Source organism: Schistocerca gregaria, chromosome 1 (genome assembly GCF_023897955.1).
Source record: "Schistocerca gregaria isolate iqSchGreg1 chromosome 1, iqSchGreg1.2, whole genome shotgun sequence".
NCBI lineage: Eukaryota > Metazoa > Arthropoda > Insecta > Orthoptera > Acrididae > Schistocerca > Schistocerca gregaria.
The window spans coordinates 829,602,759-829,615,678 of record NC_064920.1 but is presented as its reverse complement, the minus strand read 5'-3'; the positions used below and the strand labels follow the sequence as shown (position 1 = coordinate 829,615,678).

Below are 12,920 nucleotides of genomic sequence, written 5' to 3'. Positions count from 1 at the left end.
AAACCAGTTAGTAACAGTACTGAAACCAAATTCTTAGGACTTTGGCTCCAGAGTAACATCAGATGGAATAAGCATATTGAATATCTCAACGCAGAGCTGAGCAAAACATGTTATCTTCTTTGTTCATTAAAATCATGCTGTAGTGAGAAAACAGTATTGAATGCATATCATGCGTACTTTCATTCTCATTTTAGATATGGGGTCACCTTCTGGGGAAACTCTAAAACAGCTAATAGCACTTTTAAACTACAAAAAAGGGCCATTAGAATCTTGTTTGGGTGCAAGCCTAGAGACTCTTGTAAACCCCTGTTTAAGAAATCTGGTATTCCCCCATTACCATGTGTATACATTATGGGAACCCTTTTGTTCTTTAAATTAAATGTAACAGCCAAGGACCGGAGACTACAAAAAAACTGTGATATACATGAGCACTTTACCAGACAAAAGAGAAACTTACATATGACTCAAATCAGCACAGCACTGTGCCAAAAAGGTACTTTTCACATGGGAGTAAAGCTTTATAACAAAGTTCCTGAAAACATAAAAGCTATCACTGAGGCTAATACATTTGGAAAATCTCTAAAGTCATATTTACAGCATCACTGCTTTTACTTCATTGAAGAATATTTAAATTTATGAAACTTGTTATATAAATACTTATGTGTAAAGTGTATTATTGTAAGCTTAAATATGTATGCCTTGAAATTACTTTCAGCCCGTATATTTATAAGTTGACTTGTCCAATGTCTTATGCATAAGCTGCTATGTAGACAAAACGACCAATAAAATACAATCTACATTCTACAAACCCCACATTTTTCTCATTTGGGTGTCCCAGTCCTAATTTTTTCTCATTTATTCAGCCTGTATGTATATACATAGGCCTAAATTTGCTCCAGAAACAGGCCTTCACCATGGTAAAACAATAATCCCATATAATTTTTCTCCAAAATTGACCTCCCTTTCACCTTCAACTACCCTGAGCCTCACTTCATGTGGGTCCCTCTCAGCCTGGAATGAAAGTGACCTGCATTTTCTTTTAAATTTCCCTTGACTGTCCAACTCTCCTCTCTGAGGAAGGTAGTATTAGTTCTGAAGACTAGGAAGTGTACCACTCCTACGTTTATATGTAAAACAATGGAAAATCCAGGATGCAATAATGATAATATTATGACAAGGACAGATTGCTATGAACAATATTATGGAAAGGATAGATTGCTACTCACCATCTACTTTAGGTGTTGAGTCACAGACATACACAACAATAAAACTGCTAAACAAGTCAACTTTTAACTAAAAGATCTTCTTTTGAATTAGACAGCATACACACTCACAAACATTCACGTGACTGCAACTCACACACAAATGACCACTGACTCTGGCTTCTGAGGCCAAAATGTTCTACCATTCTACATCCCAAGCCTGTTAATTCCCAATGGATGGTCATAACATTAGAAAGCTTTGCACATGAATAATCTGAGTACAAATGACAGCTCTGCCAATGCACCACCCTTTTATATCTCGTGTACATGGTACTAGCACCATCAGTATATGTGCATATCACTATGTCATGACTTGTAACCTCAGTGTGGATGAAGGTCTACTTCTTTTCAAAGGAAGGCTCTGATATAAGCAGTATATGCGTAAGAAACATAACTATTTTGGTGTTAAAATTTTCACTCTTTGTGACATATATAGTAAATATATTCTAGATTATACTATCAACACTGATTTTACCATGGAAACTGAATCCAGAAATGCTGAGTGGGGAAAATCAGGCATTGCTGCTGTGACTTTGTTACAGCCATACCTTAACATGTTTATATAGATACTTGGTATTCAAGTCCTGAATTGTCCCTATGAGTCCATGAAATATGTACCAAAGGCATTGGAACAGTACTATTCCAGTGGCATTGATACATCCATAAACAGCCATTTTCAATCTATCCCAGGCATATTTGATAGGGTTCTTGTCTGGAGAACATGCTGGCCATTCTAGTCAACCAATGTCATTATCCTGAAGGGAGTTATTCACAAGATGTGCATGACGGTGGCACCAACTGTCATCCTCAAAAAAAGATTGATGCCTTGTCAGTATGCTGCCGATATGGTTGCACTATTGGTCAGAGGATGGCATTCATGAATCGTACAGCCATTACGGCGCCTTCCATGATGACCAATGGCGTAGATCGGCCCCACATAATGCCACCCCAAAACAGCAGGGAACCTCCACCTTCCTGCACATGCTGGACAATGTGTCTAAGGCATCCAGCCTGACCGGGTTGCCTCCAAACACGTCTCCGATGATTGTCTACTTGAAGGCATATGCGACACTCATCAGTGAAGATAACATGATGCCAATCCTGAGCAGTCCATTCGGCATGTTGTTGGGCCCATCTGTACTGCTCTGCATGGTGTTGTGGTTGCAAAGATGGACCTTGCCATCAATGTCAGTAGTGAAATTGTGCATCATGCAGCCTATTGCACACAGCTTGAGTCATAACACAACGTCCTGTGGCTGCACAAAATGCATTATTCAACAGGGTGGCATTTCTATCAAGCTTCCTCTGAGCCATAATCGATAGGTATGGGTCATCCACTGCCGTAGTAGACCTTGGGCGGCCTGAGCGAAGCATATCATTGACAGTTCCTGTCTCTCTGCATCTCCTCCATGTCTGAACAATGTCACTTTCATCTACATCTACATCTACATGACTACTCTGCAATTCACAATAAAGTGCCTGGCAGAGGGTTCGATGAACCACCTTCCAGCTGTCTCTCTACCATTCCACTCTCGAACAGTGTGTGGGAAAAATGAGCACTTAAATTTTTCTATGCGAGCCCTGATTCCTCTTGTTTTATCATGATGATCATTTCTGCCTATGTAGGTGGGTGCGAACGGGATGTTTTCTCAATTGGAGGAGAAAATTTTTGATTGAAATTCCAATTCACGTACCATGTCTGTGGCACTATCTCCCTTATTTTGTGATAATACAAACAAGCTGCCCTTCTTTGTACTTTATTGATGTCATCCACCTGATGTGGATCCCAATATTCCAGCATAGATGGACAAATGTGGTGTAAGCAGTCTCTTTAGCAGTCTCTTTAGTAGACATGTTGCACCTTCTAAGCATTCTGCCAATGAATCACAGACTTTGGTTTGCCCTACCCACAACATTATTTATGTGATTGTTCCAATTTACGTTATTTGTCATTGTAATTCCTAAATATTTAGTTAAATGTACAGCCTTCAGATTTCTGTGACTTATCATTTAATCGAAATTTCATGGATTTCTTTCAGTACCCATGTGAATAACTTCACAATTTCCTTTATTCAGGGTCAAATGCCACTTTTCACATCATGCAGATCCCTTATGGTCATCTGATGATTATACAAGATGGTAAATGACAGTGTCATCTTTAAACAATCTAAGAGGGCTACTCAGATATCTCCTATGTCATTAATATAGATCATGAACAATAGAGGGCCTATAACACTTCCTTGGAGAATACCGGATATTACTTCTGTTTTACTCTATGACTTTTCGTCTATTACTATGAACTGTGAGCTTTCTGACAGGAAATCATGAAACCAGTTGCACAACTGAGGTGATATTCCATAGGCATGCAGTTTGGTTAGAGGAGGCTTGGGAGGAACGGTGTCGAAAGCCTTCTGGAAATCTAAAAATATGGAATCAATTTGACATCCCGTGTTGATAGCATTCATTACTTCATGAGTATAAAGGGCTAGTTGTGTTTTGCAAGAACGATATTTTCTGAATCGTGCTGACTATGTGTCAATAAATAATTTTCTTCGAGGTACATCATAATGTTCAAATACAGTATATGTTCCAAAATCCTACTGCAAATTGACGTTAATGATATGGGCCTCAAATTCAGCGGATTACTCCTACTTCCCTTTCTGGGTATCCGTGTGACTTCAAAAGTTTTCCAGTCTTCAGGTAAGAATCTTTCGGTGAGTGAGCAGTTGTATATAATTGTTAAATATTGTATCAGCATAATCTGAGAGGAACCTGACCAGTATACAATCTGGACTGGAGACCTTAGCTTTATTAAGTGATTTAATCTGCTTTGTTACTCCGAGGATGTCTACTTCTATGTCTCTCATGTTGGCAGTCATTCTTGACTGGAATTCAGGAATATTTACTTCATCTTCTTCGGTGAAGTAGTTTTGGAAAAATGCATTTAATAACTCTGCTTTAGTGGCTCTGTCATCAGTGACTTCGCTGTTGTTATTGTGCAGTGAAGGTATTGACTGCGTTTTGCCACTGGAGTGCTTTGTATATGATGAGAATCTCTTTGGGTTGTCTGCCAGGTTTAGAGACAGAATTTCGTAGTGGAAATTATTAAAAGCATCTTGCATTGAGGTATGTGCTATATTTCGAACTTCTGCAAAACGTTGCCAGCGTTGGGGATTTTGTACTTTTTTTAAATTTGGCAAGCTTTTTTCGCTGCTTCTGCAACAGCGATCTGACCCAATGTGTGTAACATGGGGGGATCAGTACCATCACTTATTAATTTATGTGGTATATATCTCTCAATTGCTGTTGATACTATCTCTTTGAAATCATTCCAGAACTTTTCTATGCAAACTTGATCATATTGGAAGGTATGAAGACTCTCTCTTAAAAAGGGGTTAAGAACATTTTTATCAGTTTTTTAAATAGATATACTTTGCGTTTCTTTTTGATGGTTGTAGGTGTTGTTGTATTCAGCCTTGCAACAACTGCCTTGTGGTCACTAATCCCTATATTCATCATGATACTCACTATTTGTCCAGGATTATTTGTTGCTAAGAGGTCAAGTATTCTTTCACAACCATTTATGCTTTGAGTGGGCACATGAAATAATTGTTCAAAATAATTTTCTGAGAAAGCATTCAGCACAATTTCTGATGATGTTTTACACCTGCCACCAGCTTTAAATGTATAAATTTTCCAGCATATTGAGGGAAAATTGAAGTCACCAACGACTATACTTGTATGAGTGGGGTACCTATTTGAAATGAGACTCAAGTTTTCTTTGAGCTGTTCAGCAGCTACATCTTCTGAGTTGGAGGGTCAGTAAAATGATCCAATTAATAGTTTAGTCCAATTGTCAGGTTTAATCTACTATTTCGCAGGAACTATCTACATCAATTTCACTACAGGGCAAAATACTTCTGACATAAATAAATAATCCACCACCAACTGTGTTCAATCTATCCTTTCTGGACACTGTTAGATCATTTGAAAAAAAATGGCTAAACTTACTTCCAGCTTTAGCCAGCTTCCTGCACCTATAACTATTTGAGCTACAGTGCTTTCTATTAGGGCTTGGAGCTCTGGTTCTTTCCGAACACAGCTATGACAATTTACAACTACAATAACGATTGTTTCTACGACAACCTTAGACCATTTTATCTGTCCGCTTTTAGATGGACACCCTTTCTGTGGTCCCTGAAATCCTCTAACCTAAAAACCACCCAGTCCCTTCCACATAGCCCCCACTACCAGTATAGCCACCTCCTGTGTGTGGTGGACTCGTGACCTACTAAGCAGAACCCAGAAACCCACCACTCAATGGCGCGAGTCAAGGAATCTGCAGCCTACACAGTCACAGAACTGCCTGAGCCTCTGATTCAGACCCTCCACTTGGCTCTGCACCAAAGGACCACATCAGTTCGATTGACAATGCTGCAGATGGTGAGCTCCACCTTAATCTTGGAACCAGGACTGGCTGTCTTTACCATTTCTGCTAGATCGCCTATCCAAAGTGACACACATCATTGGTACCTACATGAGTCATCACCTGCAGTTGGCTGCGCCTTGTACTCTTCATGGCATCTGGAAGAACCCTTTCCACATCTGGAATGAGTCCCCCCCAGTATGCACATGTAATGCACACTGGCTTCCATCCCCTGCTTGGCAGCCATGATCCTAAGGGGCCCCATTATGCTCCTATCACTGGAGCTCCCAACTACCAGTAAACCCACCCTCTTTGAACGCCCAGACTTTGCGGGCCAAGAAGTTTCCTCTGGAACAGGGTGGACAACTGCATCTGGCTTAGAGAAATCATAAGCCACAGATAAAGCCCAAACCCTGGGGAGGCCCTTTGATTGGCCCCTTGGAAAGTTTTTCGTTGCCAACCAGACTTTGCAATGATCTCCTACTAGACCACAGGTGAGGGGCCAATCTCAGAGCAGGCAGTACCTGTGGCAGCCACAGCAGTGGACTGATTGGGGGACACGTGGGACGTGCATGATGTCCCTCACATCCTTGCGTCCGACTCCCGACAGTGATGCCTCTTGGCAGCAGCCTCAAGCTGTGTGACAGAAGCCAATGCAACCTGGAGCTGTGAGCAAAGCGTCACCAACTTAGCTCGCATCTGTACACAGCAATCACAGGTCCTATCCATCACTGCAGTCACTCCTGTTTGAAGCTTGTAAAACTATGTAACAAACAAACAGTGTCCTCGGCTTATTAGCAGCAGCAATTTGAAGTGTTCTCATACTGACAGTCTGTCTGACACTGAGCTACACTAACCAAAAGAAGCAAAAGCCTATACAATATGAGGCTCGATAACAACATTGGAAGTGTATGCTACAGTGTTATTAAAATTAAAGTAAAAGGTTGTGCCTAGTAAGCACTTGAACAAGCAAGAAATTACAAAAATAATCTGGTAACTACACAGGTCCCCCCCCCCCCTCCCCCCGTGAACCATGGACCTTGCCATTGGTGGGGAGGCTTGTGTGCCTCAGCGATACAGATAGCCGTATCGTAGGTACAACCACAATGGAGGGGTACCTGTTGAGGGGCCAGACAAACGTGTGGTTCCTGAAGAGGGGCAGCAGACTTTTCAATAGTTGCAAGGGCAACAGTCTGGATGGTTGACTAATCTGGCCTTGTAACAATAACCAAAACGGTCTTGCTGTGCTGGTACTGCGAATGGATGAAAGCAAGGGGAAACTATGGCTGTAATTTTTCCCGAGGGCATGCAGCTTTACTGTATGATTACATGATGATGGCGTCGTCTTGGGTAAAATATTCCGGAGGTAAAATAGTCCCCCATTCGAATCTCTGGGCGGGGACTACTCAAGAGGATGTCGTTATCAGGAGAAAGAAAACTGGCGTTCTACGGATCGGAGCGTGGAATGTCAGGTCCCTTAATCAGGCAGGTAGGTTAGAAAATTTAAAAAGGGAAATGGACAGGTTAAAGTTAGATATAGTGGGAATTAGTGAATTTCGGTGGCAGGAGGAACAAGACTTCTGGTCAGGTGACTACAGGGTTATAAACACAAAATCAAATAGGGGTACTGCAGGACTAGGTTTGATAATGAACAGGAAAATAGGAATGCGGGTAAGCTACTACAAACAGTATAGTGAACGCATTATTGTGTCCAAGATAGATACGAAGCCCACACCTACTACAGTAGTACAAGTTTATATCCCAATTAGCTATGCAGATGACGAAGAAATTGAAGAAATGTATGATGAAATAACAGAAATTATTCAGATAGTGCAGGGAGACGAAAATTTAATAGTCATGGGTGACTGGAATTCGAGTGTAGGAAAAGGGAGAGAAGGAAACGTAGTAGGTGGATATGGATGTGGATATGGATTGGGGCTAAGAAATGAAAGAGGAAGCCACCTGGTAGAATTTTTCACAGAGCACAACTTAATCATAGCTAACACTTGGTTTAAGAATCATGAAAGAAGGTTGTATACATGGAAGAACCCTGAAGATACTAAAAGGTATCAGATATATTATATAATGGTAAAACAGAGATTTAGGAACCAGGTTTTAAATTGTAAGACATTTACAGGGGCAGATGTGGACTCTGACCACAATCTATTGGTTATGAGCTGTAGATTAAAACTGAAGAAACTGCAAAAAGGTGGGAATTTAAGGAGATGGGACGTGGATAATCTGATTAAACCAGAGATTGTACAGAGTTTCAGGGAGAGCACAAGGGAACAATTGACAGTAATGGTGGAAAGAAATACAGTAGAAGAAGAATGGGTAGCATTGAGGGGTGAAGTAGTGAAGGCAGCAGAGGATCAAGTAGGTAAAAAGACGAGGGCTAGTAGAAATCCTTGGGTAACAGAAGAAATATTGAATTTAATTGATGAAAGGAGAAAATATTAAAATGCAGTAAATGAAGCAGGCAAAAAGGAATACAAAAGTCTCAAAAATGAGATCGACAGGAAGTGCAAAATGGCTAAGCAGGGATGGCTAGAGGACAAATGTAAGGATGTAGAGGCTTATCTCACTAGGGGTAAGGTAGATACTACCTACAGAAAAATTAAAGAGACCTTTGGAGATAAGAGAACCACTTGTATGAACATCAAGAGCTCTCATGGAAACCCAGCTCTAAGCAAAGAAGGGAAAGCAGAAAGGTGGAAGGAGTATATAGAGGGACTATGCAAGAGCAATGTACTTGAGGAGAATATTATGGAAATGGAAGAGGATGTAGATGAAGATGGGAGATACGATACTGCGTGAAGAGTTTGACAGAGCACTGAAAGACCTGAGTCAAAACAAGGACCCCGGGGTAGACAACATTCCATTGGAACTACTAACGGCCTTGGGAGAGCCAGCCTTGACAAAATTCTACCATCTGGTGAGCAAGATGTATGAAACAGGTGAAATACCCTCAGACTTCAAGAAGAATATAATAATTCCAATCCCAAAGAAAGCAGTTGTTGACAGATGTGAAAATTACCGAACTATCAGTTTAATAAGCCACAGCTGCAAAATACTAACATGAATTCTTTACAGACGAATGGAAAAACTAGTAGAAGCTGACCTCGGGGAAGATCAGTTTGAATTCTGTAGAAATACTGGAACACGTGAGGCAATACTGACTTTACGACTTATCTTGGAAGAAAGATTAAGGAAAGGCAAACCTACATTTCTAGCATTTGTAGACTTAGAGAAAGCTTTTGACAATGTTGACTGGAATACTCTCTTTCAAATTCTAAAGGTGGCAGGGGTAAAATACAGGGAGCGACAGGCTATTTACAATTTTTACTGAAACCACATGGCAGTTATAAGAGTCGAGGGACATGAAAGGGAAGCAGTGGTTGGGAAGGGAGTGAGATAGGGTGGCAACCCTCACCAATGCTATTCAATCTGCATATTGAGCAAGCAGTAAAAGAAACAAAAGAAAAGTTCAGAGTAGGTATTAAAATCCATGGAGAAGAAATAAAAACGCTGAGGTTCACCAATGAAATTGTAATCCTGTCAGAGACAGCAAAGGAATTGGAAGAGCAGTTGAATGAAATGGACAGTGTCTTGAAGGAGGATATAAGATGAACATCAACAAAAGCAAAACGAGGATAATGGAATGTAGTCGAATTAAGTTGGGTGATGCTGAGGGAATTAGATTAGGAAATGAGACCCTTAAGGTAGTAAAGGAGTTTTCGTATTTGGGGAGCAAAATAACTGATGATGGTCGAAGTAGAGAGGATATAAAATGTAGACTGCCAATGGCAAGGAAAGCATTTCTGAAGAAGAGACATTTGTTAACATCGAGTATAGATTTCAGTGTCAGGAAGTCTTTTCTGAAAGTATTTGTATGGAGTGTAGCCATGTATGAAAGTGAAACATGGACAATAAATAGCTTGGACAAGAAGAGAATAAAAGCTTCTGAAATGTGGTGCTACAGAAGAATGCTGAGGATTAGATGGGTAGATCACATACCTAATGAGGAAGTGTTTAATAGGATTGGGGAGAAGAGAAGTTTGCATCACAACTTGACAAGAAGAAGGGATCAGTTGGTAGGACATGTTCTGAGGCATCAAGGGATCACCAATTTAGTATTGGAGAGCAGTGTGGAGGGTAAAAATCGCAGAGGGAGACCAAGCGATGAATACACTAAGCAGATTCAGAAGGATGTAGGTTGCAGAAGGTACTGGAAGATAAAGAAGCTTGCACAGGATAGAGTAGCATGGAGAGCTGCATCAAACCAGTCTCAGGACTGAAGACCACAAAAACAACAACAAGTACACAGGTATCTGTAAATAAGTCACCCATGTTGGAAGCTCATAAAAAATATGTAACAAATGAATGATATCCTCGCCTTATTAGCAGCAAGAACACAAGCTGCTCTGGTTCACTCTGAGATGCCTGGACACTTCCCTTCTTGAGAGCCCTTCCTGGCATAAAGTAACAATGCAGGCACATGAACCAAGGTACTGACCGTCTAGGAATGGTTGAACTTCAGACAACACAAGCCGTGTATCTCCTTCTTGGTGGAATGAATGGAGATGATGGGCTGTCGGATCTCCACCATCTAATAGGCACTGCTCATGCATGGTTGTTTACATCTTTGGACACGTTTATTGACATCTCCGAACAGTCAAAGAGACTGTGTCTTTGATACAACATCCACAGTCAAGATCTATCTTCAGAAGTTCCACGAACCAGGGTGATGCCAAACTTTATTTGATGTGTGTATATTCATATAATTGATTAAGTTATCAATTGTTGGAATTAAGGTTTCTCCTGTTGGAATAAGCCCTACTGCTTTCCTGTGTAATTCTGGAGAGAATATTAACAATAGAACTTAAGTTTCAAGTGTTACATACTATTTCAAAATCATCTATTTCATCTGAATCTTTCAGGCAATTTAAATTTTATGGTAGTTCCAATATTCATCCTATCAATGTCATGGTATTTTCATGCTTTAGTCTACTTCTGATGTTCCATTACTTTTTTGTTTGGGACTAGGATTTCAGACTTAATGGTGCTCTTGTCATTTTTCTATTGGTTATGTTATTTATAATGAGAATTCCATGCTGTTCTCTCTTATGGCATGCACAATAAAGAATGCAGGTTCTAGTTCCAGTGAAATTTACAAAATGTAAAAGATATTATGAAAAAAAATCTTTCTTACAGTTACCTTTGTATCTAACTTAATTATGCTGCAACAACATGGTTAAGTTTTATATAGATATATTAACATTCAAAAGTCAACATCACCTGATATAAATTTGTACAGTAAACGTCTATTACCTCATCATTGGCAATCATTATTAAAGTATCTTCTGCAGAATCTGGATACATCATCAGAGACAGTGGAATAGCAGTTTGCTCTATTCGATTGACTGAGAGTACTTGTAATGTGCCAGATTTACTGCAACAATAATGTTCACAATCATTTTATTGAATATCTGAATGTTCTCAAATATTTATGTGCCAAAGTAAATAAATTATACCTGTTGGGAATATCATACTCGACAAGATTACGATCTTCTCCTAGAGAAAACAATCTTGTTCCTTTAGAACATGAGGAGTCAGAAACAAATAAAATATCACGAATGGGCTTGTAGTGTGAACTACTTTTTCCTAACAATGTAACTGCACTTCCATTTTCCTCATAACAATAATATACAAAGACATGCATTTGGCTGTCCTGTAAAGAATGAGAATATATCTGTTTTATTAAAATTGTAAACATTGAGTGCATATACTATGTGTGTGAAGATATATTGAGAAAATATTATGAATGGAAATGCAATTAGTTCCATAACTTTTATATACATGTTGTTAAAAAAATTACATATAAAGTTGATTTCAACATTCTGTTGGTCATAGTTTTATAACATATATGACACAAACTAAGGATATTTTGCAGTCACATTTGTGACTGTTAAGCCTTTCAGTGCTGTACCCATGAGTGGCAACTGTTACACGTCAGGTGCTATACATATATATAAACTTTCCAATTTCATACATTAAATGTATCTTCTGTAACCATATATTAGGCTACATTATAAATTCCCTGAAAATTAGGAAATGAGTATGAAAAACGTTACTCATATGTCATATGAATTTACAAATGGCTAAACTAGAGATTGATTCAGATCAATTCAGGATCAAATAAATGTGAAGAAAAACACAAGAGATTCTGCATGTGAGATTTGCACATGCAACCTCAAGAACAATGAAATGACACAGTACCCAATTAAATGACAAATGTAAAAGACTTGCTGCAAGCTGCAATATTAAGAAAAAGCCATAGATTCTTGATCAAAACTATATTTCCAACTAAGTCATAACATTGAAACTTCCTGGCAGATTAAAACTGTGTGCCCGACCGAGACTCAAACTCGGGACCTTTGCCTTTCGCGGGCATGTGCTCTACCATCTGAGCTACCGAAGCACGGCTCACACCCTGTCTCACAGCTTTACTTCTGCCAGTATCTCGTCTCCTACCTTCAGTTTTAATCTGCCAGGAAGTTTCATATCAGCGCACACTCCGCTGCAGAGTGAAAATCTCATTCTGGAAGTCATAACATTTTTCATTGGCCCTCGTGTGCAAGTCTCGCAAGCAGACACTCTTGTGTACTTCTTCATATTCTGTTTGATTCAGAATGTGCACTGACTGAATCCATCTCCAGCTTAAGCATCCAAAAACTAATATGACTTACATGTAGCATTATTTCCAAATTTTCAAGGAATTTATAATGTTATTTCTTTGTGAATCTAAGATGTGGTTATAGAGGGTGGACTAAGTGTTCTTACTCGATATTTATCCATCACTACTCTATCAAATTGTGCATGGGTTGTCTACTGTTAATGTTTGAGATGCTCCCACTCACCAAAAATAAATTGCAGCAGATTTGCAAAGTCCCTTCATTGATGTAGCAAGTTACAGAACTTCATCAAAGTTTTAGTCAGTTAGCAGCAAGGTTCTAGATAGATGCTGCAAAACAGATGTGGATCATATTCTGTGTTGGCATTCAATGAATGCTTGACTGCTACATAAGCATTGACACTCCACTGGACTCTACTGGATTCTCTACCATGTTGCATATTTTTCAAGGTCAATGATAACTGTAAACGCTTTGTCTGGTGCAATCCCCATACTATTTTTAGGTTTGGATGTTGTGTTGTTGACTTGCATCACAAAT

The 12,920-nt window shown here is 39.5% G+C and overlaps 1 protein-coding gene across 1 annotated transcript in view; it reads right to left on the bottom strand.

Annotated features, from left to right (window-relative positions):
• LOC126271938 (cilia- and flagella-associated protein 251-like) overlaps positions 1-12,920 on the bottom strand; it is a 681,069-nt gene that overhangs the window by 328,961 nt on the left and 339,188 nt on the right. Inside the window, exons 14-15 of the mRNA XM_049974362.1 lie at positions 11,223-11,419; positions 11,020-11,140 (exon numbers count right to left, since the gene is read on the bottom strand). Coding sequence (XP_049830319.1) covers positions 11,020-11,140; positions 11,223-11,419 — 318 coding nt within the window. The remainder of the gene's footprint in view (positions 1-11,019; positions 11,141-11,222; positions 11,420-12,920) is intronic.